A 19,003-nucleotide genomic window follows, 5' to 3' on the forward strand; every position below is an offset into this window, starting at 1 on the left:
ATTCAGCACCAGAACCAAGCTCAGTACTTACATACAGCATCAGAACCAAGATCAGTACATATATACAACACCAGAAGGAATACAGCTCAATTTAGTGCAACCCCTGCCGTGTAGGTTTGTACGGCGTAAAACTACAGCTCCCAGCATGGCCCGAACAATGGTGAGATGCTGTTTCACCAAAAAAAATCATATCATAATCATCTCGCTGCAGATAGCACAGTGACTACAGTGCTGATTAGAGGCAGAATAAACATTTACATTAAGTTACTCACCGGTGACGTCTCAGATTCTAGTTCTTTTCTTCTCCCTCCGAACCAGACATCTATGATGGATTTCTACTGGCCATGACCCATTTCTGCAGTTTTCCGCTCAGACGTCTTCAGCTTCTCACTTTTAAAACCTCTCTGCACCTATAAGCAATGTTAAAATTCCCAACACCTCTTGCACCTCTAACTATAATAGCGCCATACACTGTGCCCCTGATTATAATAGTACCATACACTGACACACACACACACACACACACACACACACACACACACACACCATGCCCCCATAGCCACCGTGCTGCCCTACATATAGCTTCCCCTGTATATAGTGTCCCACATATAGCCCACCCCTATAGAAAGTGCCATAAAAAATAGCTCCCCTATAGATAGTGCTCTACATATAGCCCACCCCTGTATAGTGTCTCACATATAGTTCCCCCTGTATATAGTGCCCCACATATAGACCACCCTGTAGATAGTGCCCCACATATAGACCTCCTGTAGATAGTGGCCCACATATAGACCCCCCTGTATATAGTGGCCCACATATAGACGACCCCCATGTAGATAGAGCTCCCACTATAGATAATGCCATTAACAGTTTTGTGAGAAAAAAACCAAAAAACTTTACATACTCACATGATCCCGTTCCTGTTCGCTGGCGATGCAGATCTGCTCTCTTATGAGCGGGTCTGCTGGAGCTGAACGAGTGTCATCCAATAACACTGATTGGCGGGGCAGAATGACGTTATCGTGCCGCTAGCCAATCATCGTCATTTTAAGGGGCTGAATGGTCGGGCACGGAACATGCCCGGCCATTCAGCGCTAATGCATGTATTTGGCTGTCGCTAGCACCGGGGGCCCCCTCGGGTGCTAGCGACGCCTACAGGCATGAGAGGGCCTATGTCGCCCGGCCCATACTTGTTGGAGGCTCGGCGGCGCGGGCCCCATAGTAGCGGCGCTACTGCTGTAGCAGCCATAGCTGCTGCTAGCGATGCCACCGGGCATATGGGGGTGTCGTGTTGGCTTGCAGAACGGGCCCCCTCAAGCCGCGGGCCCCGTAGTAGCTGCTACCGCGGTAGTTACCCCACTGTGTCCCGCCATTCATTGCTTATGCATGTAATTGTATCTGAGCCCTATTCAGGCTATTCAGACATGTGAGTTTTCGCGCAGTGAGCGTCCGTTGCGTGAAACTCACTGCATGTCCTATATTGGTGCGTATTTGCGCACCTAGCCGCCTATTAAAGTCTATGGGTGAATGAAAACCACGGACGGCACACGGATGATATCTGGGTGCTGTTCGTGTTTCACGCATCAGTTACATAGAATAGCAGAGAAATATATATATTTTTTAAATTAAGTACTTGCACGGACATGAGATGTAGGAAAAACGCTGCGTTTTTTACTAGCGCAAATCAAACATTATTAGATTCCATTAATCGAGAGATTATTTAGCTGGCCGCATAAAAGTTCCAATCAGCCAATGAATGAGCAAGTACTTGTTCATCGGCTGATCGGTACCTTGTTTACACAGGGCAAAGAACTGGAACGACCATTCAAACGAACGCCCGTTTTCCCAATCATTGGCTTGTGTAAAAGGGCCTTAAGTACTGTGTAGTAGGTCAATCCCTTGTATCATCATGTAATCGTAGGACTATTTTAAACATATGCCGGTCAAGTTTCTTTTGCATAACGCTTTAAATACCATTGTATGAGTGTTGAATATGCTGAATATTGTTGGTTTGTAATGTGAGAGAGAATACAAGACATAATTTTTTGATTTCTTAGAATTTAGCGATAGATAGATAGATAGATAGATAGATAGATAGATAGATAGATAGATAGATAGATAGATAGATAGATGGATGGATGGATAGAGATAGCGAGGGAGAGATACTGTAAATAAACAGCAAACAAAATTTTTACCTTTTTTGGATGCTGGGTCGGTGTCCAAGGGCTTGCATCCAGATCTCCTTAACACGGTGCTGCTTTCTTGCTGTTGTAGGTAGATAGATAGATAGATAGATAGATAGATAGATAGATAGATAGATAGATAGATATGAGATCTATAGAGATAAATAAAAGAGAGAAAAAGGAGATAAATTTTATTCTAAAACAGTAAAATAGACATGATCTATTTAAAGTTCTAAGAAAAAAAACTTACAGTATGTAATACCAAGAAGCAATTTGTATTGCAAGACTGTAGGGCACATTCTGGAACATAAATATTGGATTCAGGTTATTTCAGAGGTCACCTTTTGTTATGACTTTCTTACATCTGTCCTATATTTCAGTATGAAAACATTAATGCTGTGGTCAGTAGAAATATTTGGTGAGAATTAAAAATAAAAGAACGTAGCTCAGAAACAGCTTTTCTCCTATCTAGATCTATATATACAGTTTATCTATTACACTGGGGATAACTTACATATGCTAAAGGTAAACTAAGAGCGTCAGCGCTGTGGTGAGTAAAAGAACCCAGAGAATGCTGAACCTTCCTGCATTTGTCAGCAGAAAGCATGTTGTGGGGTTAGCCTATCACCTGTGTAACATATTATGCACATGTAACTGCCTGAACAATAGGCACTGGATATTGTCTACTACACCAGTCGTACACACACGCTTGTTCGACCAAAAACTATTTCTCCCATCTACATAAACCCATAAATATGTATGCTCGACTAATTCCAGCGTGCATGTTTATTTCAATAGGAAGAGGGCAATGAGCTGATGCCAGACACCTCCACGGCAACAAAGGCTCGGGAATGTTGAAATTCCACACACCCGATCACTCTTTCCTCCGACATCTACCATCATACACATGAAATTGTAGGCCCATCCTGACGATAATAGCGGGCATGGCCAACTTATAGTATGGACATATTAAGTCCATATACCTCAACTCCAGTGCTCAAGTATCCTCAACATTACATTTTGAATCTAGGCCACCAGTGCCTGTCTTACTGGGAGGCCATTATCTGAATCCTAAAAAGAGATGAGATAAAACCCTCTCAATTGTCATAGATGCTATGTTAAATAAATCCTATTGGGTCCCAAAATAATGGACACTTGTTCTCTGGATCATTAGGTGATGATACTAGGTAGCATTCAGTATTTCAAAGGGACGGTTAATAAGCCTTGGTTTTACATAAAGATGGCTCTTTCCCTGCATATCACATAGCGTAAAGGTTTTTCCCATGTGCAAAAAAAGGACAGAACATACTTAAGTGTAACAAGGGTGAGGAAATATTAAATAATAAAGATCAGTACTGTACTCGTGGAATGGGGACCGTTCATGCATGTTTTGCTATGTACTAGCAAAGACCAGCAAGGTTATTGGCTGTGTAAAAGTGAACGGAATGAGCCTTAGGCCGTTTTCACCTGAAATTCAATATAAGACTTATTTATTTCTAAAGTAGCCTAGAACTGTAAAGACACATTTGTCCATATAAATAACTCCCCTTTGGAGTTTGTTTCAAACAAGAAATCTTGTTATTTACCCTGAAGAGCAGTAGACAGTTAAAAAGTCTTACTAATAATATTGTGTTTTAGTTTACTTTTAGGCTGGGTTCACACGAGCACATTAACGTCCGTAATGGACGGAATGTATTTCGGCCGCAAGTCCCGGACCGAACACACTGCAGGGAGCCGGGCTCCTAGTATCATAGTTATGTACGATGCTAGGAGTCCCTGCCTCTCCGTGGAACTACTGTCCTGTACTGAAAACATGATTACTGTATGGGACAGTTGTCCTGCAGCGAGGCAGGGACTCCTAGCATCGTACATAACTATGATGCTAGGAGCCCGGCTCCCTGCAGTGTTCGGTCCGGGACTTGTGGCCGAAATACGTTCCGTCCATTACAGACGTAACATGCTTGTGTGAACCCAGCCTTAAGGTGGGGAAAAAAAAAAGGGAAAAAAAAACAAACCATGTGACTGTTCTTTTTGATTAGAAAGGTCTAATGAACCAAAACTATGCTTCATTTTTCACTTCTTTTTAGCATTGTTTCAACAACGTTGTTACCAATTGTTATCTTTTATGTCTGTTCTGCCCCATGCCTTGTATCATGTATTATGGGTTTTGTAGTAGCATTGTTTTCTGTAATTGACTCTTATTCGGTGAACACCGCCCTGTGACTGAAGCACAATCAGCAGTTAAATAAAATATCTATTTGTAATTAGCAACTCTTGAAAAGGCTATAAAAAGATTGCGTTGTAGACCTTTGTTTATGAGGATGTTACACTGCAGGCTAAACTGAGTTTCCTCCTTAGTTTATCCGAGTAGAATATACATTTATATTCTGCAGATTCAAACTTATTAAAATGTTTAACCAATTCTGTGCTGCAGGCGATGGAAAGTTGAATAAGTGTAATTATTCAGTGTCCTCTCCCTCAGTGCTTAAGGGAAAGCAATAAAGGATCTCTACAAAGTTTTCCTGCAGTAAATAGTTGTTTCAGTATATGCTGCTTTCTTCAGTGCAGTGTTGTCTGTAACAAAGTCAGTGTAAAGGGAGTTGGTGTGATGGTTTTATGGGACTTACAAAAGTGGAATAACTGCCAAATTCCTGAAATATGCTGACACAAATTTGGCTAGCCTTGTAAATACAATGTAGAGATCGGCAACAGGGAGGTTTAGACAGATTGGGTCTTTAGTTTGAATCAGGGGAACTGAGGAATGACATGGTACTGCAAATCAAAGCAGGAAACAAATCTGTAATTCCATTTTAATAATGTAGCCTTTGATATAGAAAAGTTATTTAAAGTCAAACTTACAGAAAACTTTTTTTCTAGTATTCTTGATGAGGTGCAAACCGACTTACTGTACCTCTTAAGTTCTTACAACAATAGTGATATCTTTAATCCAGGACTCTATGTTATGCCCTGGTTATATGTTTGGTTATTCACCTGATTGTATGTTTGCATTGTTAGCACCCTTCCCTGCCCTCACTTCAGAGGCAATCCTGCTTTAAGCTGAAGACTACAACAGTTTGAGCCAAACTGGCTGTTAGGGACATGCTTCATAACAATCATATTATACCTCTATAGTTGTTAGGTAATGTATTCTTTGCAACTAGTCTGTCAGTCATGGCTCAGCCAATCACCCCATAGCTAGACTTGCACTATGCTAATAGCAGAGATAGGGAAAAGCAACTTGGCAGCATTAATTAATTAATTTACTAATTCTCAAAATACATTTACCGGGAGAAACTCAATCTCTGTGCTACAGTCAGGCCTTGGGACACAACCATGGACCCACTGTATCACTCCTAAATTAGGCAAGAGCTAAACCCGGGGAGGTCTATTGCAGAGTCTAAAAGATTTTGCGATCTTTACCTTTAAAACTCCCGTCACGGGGCATGGACTTTGTGCAGGGAATACCCAGGTCATATCCAAGAAGTAGTCTCCAATGGCAACTGCTGATGGCTTACGGATGGTTTTTCCGAAGGGAAAGTATCGATAAACAGAGTCATGGTCATACAAATCCATGGTCAGGTCTGGCAAAGTTACATGCAGTACAATACCAGGCAGTGATACCGAGGTAGAGTTGGGTTGAATCCAAAATATAAACGACAAACACCATCACAAATGGACAGACTGCAAATGAACTTGTTGTACATTTCTCAGTAAGTTGTAATAATTAGAGGTGGTCAGCCACAGACTGAGCACTAACCAGCTGTCATAGACCTGACCATTTAAGATGTAGCAGAACCTGTGCTCGTCCCACTCATTAGGGGCTGGCGGCAGTAACGGTAGCCAGACAAGCGAGGGATGTCGGTTGCACAGGTATGCGCAGTGGCCGGTGTCACGTTATATTACATCCCCCTTATGCCCGCTTTACTTTGGCTTACTAGGGAAGCACAAATTAAATCTGCCGATTAGTGCAGAAGCATTAATGTTCTATATATTTGTTCTGAAGTTCTTTCTTCTGTGCCAAAGCCTTTCCAATCCATTAAATCTAACAATTTACTTCTGATCCTCTTGGATCAGAGTATTTATTTTACCTCATATACTTGATCTTTGGAGAAGATCACAGGCTTAGACTGCTTTTTTTTTTTTTTTTTTGTGGCAATACCAATTCAGGTTTTAACAGTGAGACCTAGAATGAGTTAAAGATGTGCAGGTAGGCAGGAATCCACAGTCACAGGGTTTATCTGTCGAGGAACAGAAAAGGTATATAGAAAACGAGGAGCAATTTTGTATGAGGGTACCTTCGGACAGATACTGTATTTCTGCATGACAGCCACACTTTGTCTCCTAGTTGGTACTGTGGTAGAGTTCTACATTTCCGATCAACAAACTTCTTCTTGTAGCGAGTGATGGTTTGAATAAGTTGCTGAAATGTCTGTCTACAAATCTGTAAAAACTGGGAATGTGAAGTGTTGGCAGCAGGTACTTCAGGAGCAGGACCAAGGGATAATACATATTGTGCAGAAAGTACAAATGATAAATTGCAGGAGATTTACTCATGTGATCATTGCATGAAAATAAGAACCAGGGTAGCAAATCCGAATTATTGTAATGTTAGGAAGACCTAAAATTCCTTAAACTTTGGTTATTAAATTCAGCCTTGCCAGTCGTTTATGCGAAAGTTATGCAGAGGAGAAATATAACTGGATGTTTGCAAAGAGCATTCCAGGATCAGGAAGATGGCTGTACACCTCTGCCAGACACAATGTGATCAGGAAGTCTGTGTAAATGAAAAATATATTGTACAAAAAGGGAGTTTGACCTTTGAGTGGTAGGAAATGTGACATTTTGGAAAATCTGTCCACCATCCAGATGACAGAACAGTTACAAGATTGAGCAAGTTTGTAATAAAATCCATTGAAATATGGACACAAGGACAGTCAGCACTAAATATGGAAGAAGAAGAACCACAGATCTCTGCACAGACTTTATTTTATGCATAGACCATGCAGGCTTCAGCAAAGTCTTTCACATCTTTAGACAATGTGGGCCACCAGGGCATTGAAGAGATGAATCCCAGAGATTTGCGAATGCCCGAGTGACCAGCCACATTAGAAATACAGTAAGTCACCATGGAAAACATTCTTTCTTTGCTGTTTGGGCACAAAGGTTTTTTTGACTTGAGGTATGTCGTGAAGATGAGTGGCAAAAACTTGAATAATGAAGGAAGGTTTAATGATGTACTGTTCAACATCAGCCTTACTCCGGATAAAAGGATCTTGACAGAGCATCAGATTTTAAGTTTTACTCAGCAGAATGGAACTGGAGATCAAAGTCAAATCAGGGGACAAACAGAGACCATCTCACCTAGCGAGGATTTAGTCTATGAGCAGTTTGCAGGTACAATATGTTCTTGTGATCAGTGTAGATAATTACCGTACTGAAGGAAACTTCCTGTAGATGTCTCCTTTATTTTAAAGCCAAGTTAAATTGCAAACAACTCTCGATCACCAATGGAATAATTTAATTCAATGGGACCAGTGGCGGATCACTATAGGGGCTTTGGGGCAGCCCCCAAAAAATGGGCAACAAGAACAAAGAAAAATGAAAGGGGAGGAAAAACACAAGAGGGAAGGGTGTGAGGGAGCGGTGTTTCCGAGAGAGGGGGTCAGAGGGAGATACACTGAGATAGAGAAAGGAGGTTAAGATCCAGTTTAAATCAATCTGCAGACACAAAATATCCTAGAAATGGTAGCTATAACATCTTGAAGAGGTACTGTTAAGGATCTGCCAGGCACAGCTTCTGTATCCACGCCCATAGGTAATCAGTCTGCACCTGCTTCTATGTCTGTGGGACTGACTCCATCTTCCACCACTCAGGATGGCAGGCTTAGGAGTGGGAGAGCCTATCACAGCCTGGCCAGACGGAGCTAGCTCCCGCCCTCTGTTTATTTATACCTGCCTTTCCTGTTCCTCCTTGCTTGTGATTCTTCTCGTTTTGTTTCCTGGCCCTGCTGCAGCTTCTTGCACCATTTGATCCTGCTTCATATTGACCCTGGCTTACTGACTACTCTCCTGCTCTGCGTTTGGTACCTCATACTCTCCTGGTTTGACTCGACTTGTTCACTACTCTTCTGCTCTGCGTTTGGTACCTCGTACACTCCTGGTTTGACTCGGCTCGTTCACCATTCTTGTTGCTCACGGTGATGCCGTGGGCAACTGGCCCTTTTCCCTTGCTTCTGTGTACCCTTGTCTGTTCGTCTGTCAAGCACTTATTGAGCATAGGGACCGTCGCCCAGTTGTACCCCGTCGCCTAGGGCGGGTCGTTGCAAGTAGGCAGGGACTGAGTGGCGGGTAGATTAGGGCTCACTTGTCTGTTTCCTTACCCCCATCATTACATAATCACAAGCCCATATACCTACTCTACCCTGGTCCCTCACACTACTATGGACCCCCTTGAGACCCTGGTTCAGCAAATGCAGGGTCTCTCCCTACAGGTCCAGGCCCTGGCTCAGAGGGTCAACCAGCCTGATGCTACCATGGTAGTGCCCCTCACCTCACTTCTTGAACCCCACCTCAAGTTGCCTGACCGGTTCTCAGGGGACCGGAAGACTTTTCTCTCCTTTCGGGAGAGTTGTAGGCTCTATTAAAGCCCCACTCCTCAGGTTCTGAGAGGCAGCGGGTGGGTATAATCATGTCCCAGCTCCAGGAAGGGCCCCAAGAATGGGCCTTCTCCTTGGCTCCTGACGCCCCTGAACTTTCCTCCGTTGATCTTTTCTTTTCTGCTCTCGGACTCATTTCTGACGAGACTGACAGGACTGCCTTTGCCGAGAGTCAGCTGGTGACCTTACGTCAGGGTAAGAGACCTGTTGAGGAGTATTGCTCTGACTTTAGGAAGTGGTGAGTAGCTTCTCGGTGGAATGACCCTGTCTTAAGGTGCCAGTTTAGTTTGGGTCTGTCGAACGCCCTGAAAGACCTGCTAGTTTGCTATCCCTCTTCTGACTCCCTAGACCAGGTTATGGCTTTAGCGGTACGACTTGACCGACATCTCAGGGAACGACAACGTGAACATTTTTGTGTCTTCTCCTCTGACTCCCCCATGATGCCTCCCGAGGTTCCGTTGCTTCGTTCTTCCACGGAAGACTCGGAGGTACCTATGCAACTCGGGGCCTCTGTGTCCCCCCAACAACGTAGAGAGTTCCGCAGGAAGAATGGTCTCTGCTTCTATTGTGGTGATGACAAGCATCAAGCGAACACCTGTTCTAGGCGTAAGAATAAGCAGCCGGAAAACTTCCGCGCCTAAGTGATCATCGGGGAGGTCACTTGGGCGCACAGGTATTTCCCGTAAATATGAAACGTAATAAAATCTTGCTTCCCTTTCAGGTCTCTTTTGGTGGTAGGTCTGCTACCGGCAGTGCCTTCGTGGATTCAGGGTCGTCTGCTAATATCATATCTGTGGAATTTGCTATGTCTCTAGCTATGCCTTTGATTGATTTGCCTAAACCTGTCCCGGTAGTGGGTATTGGCTCCAATCCTCTTGCTAATGGTTATTTTACACAGCATACCCCTGTTTTTGAACTCCTTGTTTGCTCCATGCATTTGGAGCAGTGCTCTGTACTGTTGATGCAGGGATTATCGTTCGATTTGGTTTTAGGCCTTCCCTGGTTGCAGTTGCATAATCCCACGTTTGACTGGAATACTGGGGATCTTACCAAATTGGGTAATGAATGCTTGACGTCCTGTTTTTCTGTTAATTCTATTTCTCCCCCTGAGGAGGTGAACACGCTACCTGAGTTTGTTCAGGACTTCGCTGATGTTTTCTCTAAGGAGGCCTCCGAAGTGTTACCTCCTCATAGAGAATACGATTGCGCTATCGATTTGGTACCAGGAGGTAAGCTCCCTAAGGGTAGGATATTTAATCTCTCTTGTCCCGAACGTGAAGCCATGAGAGAGTATATCCAGGAATGCCTGGCCAAGGGTTACATTCGCCCCTCTACTTCTCCGGTAGGTGCTGGCTTCTTCTTCGTAGGGAAGAAGGATGGTGGTCTTAGGCCATGCATTGACTACCGTAAATTGAATAAGGTCACTGTAAGGAACCAGTATCCCCTTCCTTTGATTCCTGATCTCTTTAATCAGGTTCAGGGGGCCCAATGGTTCTCTAAGTTTGATCTACGGGGGGCGTATAACATTATCCGCATCAAAGAGGGGGATGAGTGGAAGACTGCGTTTAACACGCCCGAAGGTCATTTCGAATACCTCGTAATTACACCTGTTGTGTAATGCTCCCGCGGTCTTCCAGAATTTCATATATGAGATTTTAAGAGATTACCTGGGGGTATTTCTTGTAGTGTACCTTGATGACATACTTGTGTTTTCCAAGGACTGGTCCTCCCACATTGAGCATGTCAGGAAGGTGCTCCAGGTCCTTCGGGAAAACAAACTTGCGAAGACCGAAACATGTGTGTTTGGGGTGCAGGAGATACCATTTTTGGGTCAAATCCTCACTCCTCATGAATTCCGCATGGACCCCGCCAAGATCTAGGCTGTGGCGGAATGGGTACAACCTGCCTCCCTGAAGGCGTTACAGTGCTTCTTGGGGTTCGCTAATTATTACAGGAGATTTATTGCTAACTTCTCTGTCATCGCTAAGCCTCTTACGGACCTCACTCGCAAGGGTGCTGATCTCCTCCGCTGGCCTCCTGAGGCTGTCCAGGCTTTTGAGGTCCTTAAGAAGTGCTTTATCTCGGCCCCGGTGTTGGTTCAGCCCAACCAAATGGAGTCATTTATCGTGGAGGTTGACGCGTCCGAGGTGGGAGTGGGGGCTGTCTTGTCCCAGGGTACCAGGTCCCTCACCCATCTCCGTCCCTGTGCCTACTTCTCCAGGAAGTTTTCGCCCACTGAGAGTAACTATGATATTGGCAACCGCAAACTCTTAGCCATTAAATGGGCATTTGAAGAGTGGCGCCACTTCCTGGAGGGGGCTAGGCACCAGGTAACGGTCCTTACCGACCACAAGAATCTGCTTTTCCTAGAATCTGCCCGGAGGCTAAACCCGAGACAAGCTCGATGGGCGTTATTTTTTACCAGATTCAACTTTTTGGTTACCTATAGGGCTGGGTCTAAAAATATTAAGGCTGATGCACTGTCGCGTAGCTTAATGGCCAGCCCTCCTTCGGAGGAAGATCCTGCTTGTATTTTGCCTCCAGGTATAATCATTTCCTCTATTGATTCTGATTTAGTCTCTGAAATTGCTGCTGATCAAGGATCAGCTCCCGGGAACCTTCCTGAGAACAAGCTGTTTGTTCCCCTGCAATTCCGGCTAAGGGTACTTAGGGAAAATCATGACTCCGCACTATCTGGTCATCCAGGCATCCTGGGTACCAAGCACCTCATTGCCAGAAACTATTGGTGGCCTGGGTTGCCTAAAGACGTTAAGGCCTACGTCGCCGCTTGTGAGGTTTGTGCTAGGTCCAAGACTCCCAGGTCCCGACCAGCGGGCTTACTACGTTCTTTGTCCATTCCCCAGAGACCTTGGACCCATATCTCCATGGATTTTATCACCGATTTGCCTCCATCTCAAGGCAAGTCGGTGGTGTGGGTTGTAGTAGACCGCTTCAGTAAGATGTGCCACTTTGTGCCCCTCAAAAAACGACCCAATGCTAAGACGTTAGCTACCTTGTTTGTCAAACACATCCTGCGTCTCCATGGGGTCCCTGTCAATATTGTTTCTGACAGAGGGGTACAATTTGTTTCTTTGTTTTGGAGAGCCTTCTGTAAAAGGTTGGAGATTGATCAGTCCTTCTCCTCTGCCTTCCATCCTGAAACTAATGGCCAAACTGAGAGGACTAATCAGTCTCTAGAACGGTATTTAATGTGTTTTATCTCTGACTGTCAATATGATTGGGTCTCATTAATTCCCCTCGCCGAATTTTCCCTTAATAACCGGGTCAGTAACTCGTCAGGGGTCTCCCCCTTTTTCTGTAATTTTGGCTTTAATCCACGGTTCTCCTCTGTTTCACCTGGTAGTTCCAACAATCCTGAGGTAGAGGTCGTTCATCGGGAACTGTGCACAGTCCGGGCTCAGGTTCAGAAGAACCTAGAGGCATCCCAGAGGATACAAAAAACTCAGGCAGATAGAAGACGTTCTGCTAACCCCTTGTTTATGGTCGGGGATCTGGTGTGGCTATCGTCAAAGAACTTGCGCCTTAAAGTTCCGTCCAAGAAGTTTGCTCCCCGGTTTATAGGGTTGTACAAGGTCATTGAAGTCCTCAATCCTGTCTCCTTCCGACTGGAGTTGCCCCCATCTTTTCGAGTGCACGACGTGTTTAATGCCTCCCTCCTTAAACCCTGCTCCCCGTCCTTGGCTCCCTCGAGGAAACCTCCTGTCCATGTTCTCACCCCTGAGGGGGTAGAATTTGAGGTGGCCAAGATTGTGGACAGCAAGATGGTCCAAGGCTCCCTCCAGTACCTTGTCCATTGGAGAGGATACGGGCCTGAGGAGAGGACTTGGGTACTCGCCCGGGATGTTCACGCTGGGGTATTGGTCAGGAGGTTCCACCTTCGTTTCCCCAATAAACCAGTTCCATCTAGAAAGGGTCCGGTGGCCCCTCATAAAAGGGTGGGTACTGTTAAGGATCTGCCAGCCAGGCACAGCTTCTGTATCCACGCCCATAGGTAATCAGTCTGCACCTGCTTCTATGTCTGTGAGACTGACTCCATCTTCCACCACTCAGGATGGCAGGCTTAGGAGTGGGAGAACCTATCACAGCCTGGCCAGACGGAGCTAGCTCCCGCCCTCTGTCTATTTATACCTGCCTTTCCTGTTCCTCCTTGCTTGTGATTCTTCTCGTTTTGTTTCCTGGCCCTGCTGCAGCTTCTTGCACCATTTAATCCTGCTTCATATTGACCCTGGCTTACTGACTACTCTCCTGCTCTGCGTTTGGTACCTCGTACTCTCCTGGTTTGACTCGGCTTGTTCACTACTCTCCTGCTCTGCGTTTGGTACCTCGTACACTCCTGGTTTGACTCGGCTCGTTCACCAATCTTGTTGCTCACGGTGTTGCCGTGGGCAACTGCCCCTTTTCCCTTGCTTCTGTGTACCCTTGTCTGTTTGTCTGTCGTGCACTTATTGAGCGTAGGGACCGTCGCCCAGTTGTACCCCGTCGCCTAGGGCGGGTCGTTGCAAGTAGGCAGGGACTGAGTGGCGGGTAGATTAGGGCTCACTTGTCTGTTGCCTTACCCCCATCATTACAGGTACTTTTTAGGTTTAGCGTAAAGCTTATTGTTTTTCAAATGCTGAAGCACAGTCTTTACATGAGTGCGATGTGACTGGAAGAGAATTAGAATGTCATCTAGGTATACGATCATACAGGTGTTTGATACATATCAGCCCAGGATATTGTCGCTCTCTCCCTCCTGCAGGAATATACCCTGTTGCTGAAGCAAAACGGTTATTTTTCTTTCTATTGCTGTGCTCTGATGCTATGCAAAAGGTTTCCTCCTAGACTGCTTCTGATAATGTCATCAGGGACTACTATTTAAACCCAGCCAGGTGTTTCACTCATTGTATAGAAACTGATACTGAGGCAGACACTGCCTCTAGTCAGGGGTGTAACTAGGAAAGACTGGGCCCCATAGCAAACGTTTGACTGGGGCCCCGCCTCCCCTGGGTATCACACAACCCCCCTTGTAGATAGTGCCTCCCTATAGATTACGCCCCACACCGAAAGTCAACCGAAGTTCTCCATGACAAACCTCGGACTTTCGGGGTCTGCACAGTTCAATAAAAATGAAAGGAGCGCTGTTCACGCATGCGCACAAGCGGGACCGGTGCACTATTCATTTCTATGGAGCTGCCGACAGACCCCGGAAGTCCGAGGTTTGTCATGGAGAACTTCGAGGGGACTTTCGGTTCCCCGTTATCCGTATCCCTGGCCGTCCCAGTGATCCCACATGTATCCCCTATCCTGTGGATAGGGGATGCATATCTTTTGTAGGAACAATCCCTTCAGTGGCGTCGCGCTGTAGCTATGGCTATGGGGATGAGGGGGGCGTGCCAGCGGGCGGCACGGGCCCCCTCATGCTGCGGGCCCGTAGCAGCTGCTATCGCTGCTACCGCGGTAGTTACGCCACTGCCTCTAGTCTCTTAAATACCAATATTAACTACGTATGTTTAACCCTGCTCTTTCTTGGATTTTGCCTGTTGCTCTTCCGTTTATTTCCTGGTTTTCACTCCTGGCCTGAACTCTGACTCTGCCTTTGTTTGCTCCTTCTGGATTGACACACCTGGATTGATCTTCTGGTTCTAACCCACAACCCCATCTGTCTAGTCTCCAGTTCCATAATCGCTTCATTGGCTATTTGGGTAGTGGTTGTTTTTTAAAGGTAGCACATTTTGTACCTCTGCAGGGTATACCATCTGCTCCTCAGTTGGCCTAAATATTATTGAGAGAAATCTTTTGTATTCATGGCCTTCATCGTGAGGATGAGTTCAGTTCTTTCCAGGTTCTGGAGGTCCCTTTACAAGGTTCTGGTCATCTTGCTGGATTCTCTTTCAAGCTGCAGACTAACAGGCAGACAGCGTGAACCAATCAATCTCGGAGAGCGTTTTGGCACTCATACATCATGTGTACTAGAATAACTGGCCAGACCTACTGACACGCGGAGAATTTTCCCATAACATCCTTGTCTCCTCGGTTTCAGGCAAATCACCGTTCCAGGTGGTTTTTGAAATACAACCTGGCTTTCCCCTACCTCGGACTTGTCAGTCTGTGGTACCAACCGTCAAGACCCTCTTCAAAGATCTGAGTTCCATTTGAAACGAGGTTCACCAGAGACTGCTGTACGCTGCTGCAAGAGATCAGCTGATAAACAGTAATGTATTGACTGTTCTGTCTGCCCAGTGTCACTAGATGGCAATGTAACTGGGAGGCTTTTTTTTTATAAAAAAAATTAATGTCAGTTATATGTATGTTCGTTCTCATATATGTAGACTTGTTGGTATATATTCTCATTCTCCATTTTGTTGATCCGTAAAAAGAAAATGTATCGTTTTTGTCGCATCGTTGTCATTTTCAATCATAATTTATTACTAAACATAACAATTGGCGACGAGGATAGGATTACTATGAGTAGTAGGATTATACAGAGTTCATTTGATTAAGAAAATATTGAATTCCAGTTACTATACTGCTCAGCTGATACAGTACTACAACTGTAAAATGGCTACCATTGGTCAAAGGGAGGAATTTGATGTCTCAAATCCATATTATTGGAATTCATATGCTGAAAAATTCATGTTATACCTAGAAGCAAATAAGGTATCTGGTGTCACCTGCTAAACCCAGTGCCTTTTCTTTTGAGGAGATCATTACAGTGTTAAATAATAATTTTGCTCCTACCCAGGGGCGTAACTAGGAAAGACTGGGCCCCATAGCAAACTTTTGACTGGGCCCCCCCCTCCCCTGGGTGTCACACAACCCCCCCTTGTAGATAGTGCCTTTTTTACAGCCCCCCCTGTAGATAACGCCATACAGCCCCCTCTGTAGATAGCGCCATACAGCCCCCTGTAGATAGCGCCATACAGCCCCCACTGTAGATAGCGCAATACAGCCCCCCTGTAGATAACGACATAGAGCCCCCTCTGTAGATAGCGCTATACAGCCCCCTCCGTAGATAGTGCCATACAACCCCCTCTGTAGATAACGACATACAGCCCCCTCTGTAGATAACGACATACAGCCCCCTCTGTAGATAACGCCATACAGCCCCCACTGTAGATAACGCCATACAGCCCCCTCTGTAGATAACGACATACAGCCCCCTCTGTAGATAGCGCCATACAGCCCTCCTGTAGATAACGCCATACAGCCCCCTCTGTAGGTAACGCTATACAGCCCCCCCTGTAGGTAACGCCATACAGCCCCCCTGTAGGTAGCGCCATACAGCCCCCCTGTAGGTAACGCTATACAGCCCCCCTGTAGGTAACGCCATACAGCCCCCCCTGTAGGTAGCGCCATACAGCCCCCCCTGTAGGTAACGCTATACAGCCCCCTGTAGGTAACGCTATACAGCCTCACCTGTAGGTAACTCAATACAGCCCCCCCTGTATGTAACACTATACAGCCCCCCCTGTAGGTAACGCCATACAGCCCCCTCTGTAGATAGCGCCATACAGCCCACCCTGTAGATAACGCCATACAGCCCCCCCTGTAGATAACGCCATACAGCCCCCTCTGCATACTTTAAGCTTCCCAGTGACATCCATGGAAAAGGGCATTGTAGTGCATACAACGCATTTGTTTTTACGCGCGCGTGTTTAAAAAACGCGTTGTTTAAAAAAAAAAGAAGCGTCAGGTCAATTTTTGGCGCGTAAAATGTGCCGAAAAACACGCCTAATTCCCATAGTCAATGTGAGTCCTAATTTATGCGTTTTTGTCATTTCTACACGTTTTTTGAGCGCCGTGTGAAAAAGGCCTCAATAGACAGACTTGTTTGTGGTGTCAGAGATGAGGCGCTTCAGAGGAAATTACTAGCTAAGCCAAACTTAACCTTCACTTTAGCTCAAGAGGAGGCACTGGCTTATTAGGCGGCATTTTTTTTATTCAAGAGAAATACAGACCTCTTCTGGTAATGTACATAATCCAAATGTAAATATGCTGCATAATAGAGAGCGCAATGCTACATTACAGTCTGGACAAGGCAACACATCGAGCCAAGAAAAGGATTATTGCTACAGCTGTGGTGGAAATCACAGACTAGATCAATGCCATGTTAAAAATGCTGTCTGCCACCAATGTTAACGGCACATACAGAGTGTGTCGCCAGGGACAAAATATACCAAGACACAAACAAGTAAAAGAGAACTCCTCACACATTAGTCCATAAGGTTAATATATCAAGTGATGTTCCTGAATTAGATGTCAGTGAATATGCTTTAGAATTTGTAAACATAGTAGATACCCACAAAAAGGGACATAAGCAGCATACTGAATGGAGTAAAATGCAAAATGGAGGTGGATTCTGGATGGCAATATTCCTTGATCTCTGAGGAAACTTTTCATATATTATATATTATTATTGTCCTCCTATAGTCCCATGTGAAGTTAGACTCACAGATTATAATAAACAGGAAGTGGAAATAATGGGTTCGTGTTTTGTCATTGTGTACTATGGAAAAGACCGAGGCAATCTGCGAATTATCATCAATAAAGGCCATCGTGCAAGTTTACTAGATTGGTTTGAACCTCTAGGTATTCAGTTAACCGAAATACACCATGTGAAAATGGACTATCTGCAGGATGTCATTAGAGACTTTTCTGTTGTGTTTGAAGAAGGTCTTGGAAAATTCACAGGACCACCAATATCTTTTAAATTAGATCCAAATGTAGCGCCAATACGCATGAAATCACGAACTGTTCCATTTGATATCCATGCAAAATTAGACACATAAGTTGATAAGGAAGCTTAAGGGATTGTGGCAGGAGTAAAGAAATTTCATGAGTACTTATATGGAAGAAGTTTCACTATTATAACAGACCATAAGCCTCTTTTGGGTCAGTTCAAAAATAATGGGCCTACCCCTCAAATGATATCACCACATATGCTCCGTTGGTCTTTAATGCTAAATGAATATGATGCTGAGCTAGAAAACGGCCAGGAAAAGTAATCAACAATGCTGATACCATTATCCGTTAACCAATACAGACTGCGGACTTTGCAGTACCTGCCATGTCTGAAATTCTTATGCTGGAGTCACTATACAATCCTCCATTGCAATCTACTGACATTGCTCGCATGACTGCCATGGATCCAATTTTGGCAAGAGTATTAAACTGGGTTTGGAAAGGATGGCCACAGTCAAAATTAACAAGGGATTTTAAACCTTTTAAATGAAAGCAGCATGAACTCTCTGCCTACAAAGGTTGTCTAATCTGGGGTAACAGAGCGGTAATTCCCACAGCAAGTCAAACTCAAGTGCTTAAATCTCTGCAGAAAGGACATCCTGGAATTGGTAACATGAAGGCTCTTGCTAGAAGTTATGTATGGTGGCCTAAAATTGATGAACATACAGAGAAATGGGTAAAGAAGTGCACTCCTTATCAAACCACGCGTCATTCTCCAACAAAAGCTGTGTCACGTTCTTGGGAAGTAACCAGAAACTTGTGGTCTAGACTGCATATAGTCTTTGCAGGTCCAGTTCAAGGACAGACATTTTTCCTTGTTGTGGACTCCTTTTCCAAGTGGTTAGAAGCTGTACCAGTATCCTCTGCCACAACAAGTACTGTCATACAAGTTTTAAGGAGGCTGTTTGCAACACATGGATTACCTGATACAATTGTGTCAGACAATGGGCTACAATTAACATGCACAGAGTTAAAATGGTTTATGGAAAATAATCCTATACACCATGTTACAACAGCTCCATTTCATCCATCTGTGAATGAACAAGCAGAGCACATGGTTCAGACTACTAAAGATGCTTTAAAGCGGCTGCGTCAGTAGTTTTAGTAAAGCCCCATCTCCTAGCTAATCTGATAGGCGCTGTAACACTGATAATGCTAGTGAAAATTGTGTCCCAAAACATTTATTATATTAAAAGCTATGAGCATTTTTCTAAATATGCAAATGAGCCGTTATTAGACAAATGGGAGGTAACAGCAGCGAATCTCCTGAGGAGGAGCTACCTCACAGCCTCTGATGCTGTCCAATCAGCATGAAACTTCTTCACATTGTATGAGAGACAGTCTAGAGGGAAGGGGGATCACTTCATACAGCCATATTTTGGGCTGTGGACCACCTAAAACAGCGGTTCTGGTGGCATACGA

General features: G+C 44.7%; 1 protein-coding gene across 1 annotated transcript; it reads left to right on the forward strand.

Annotated features, from left to right (window-relative positions):
- Window positions 1-7,375: 7,375 nt before the first annotated feature.
- On the forward strand, window positions 7,376-18,680 carry LOC142741757 (uncharacterized). The gene is made up of 4 exons (XM_075851094.1): window positions 7,376-7,577; window positions 17,270-17,562; window positions 17,883-18,014; window positions 18,078-18,680. Exons 1-4 carry the CDS (start codon window positions 7,376-7,378, stop codon window positions 18,678-18,680), a joined length of 1,230 nt encoding a protein of 409 aa, XP_075707209.1.
- The last annotated feature ends 323 nt before the right edge of the window (window positions 18,681-19,003 follow it).

This window comes from Rhinoderma darwinii, chromosome 2 (genome assembly GCF_050947455.1).
Source record: "Rhinoderma darwinii isolate aRhiDar2 chromosome 2, aRhiDar2.hap1, whole genome shotgun sequence".
NCBI lineage: Eukaryota > Metazoa > Chordata > Amphibia > Anura > Rhinodermatidae > Rhinoderma > Rhinoderma darwinii.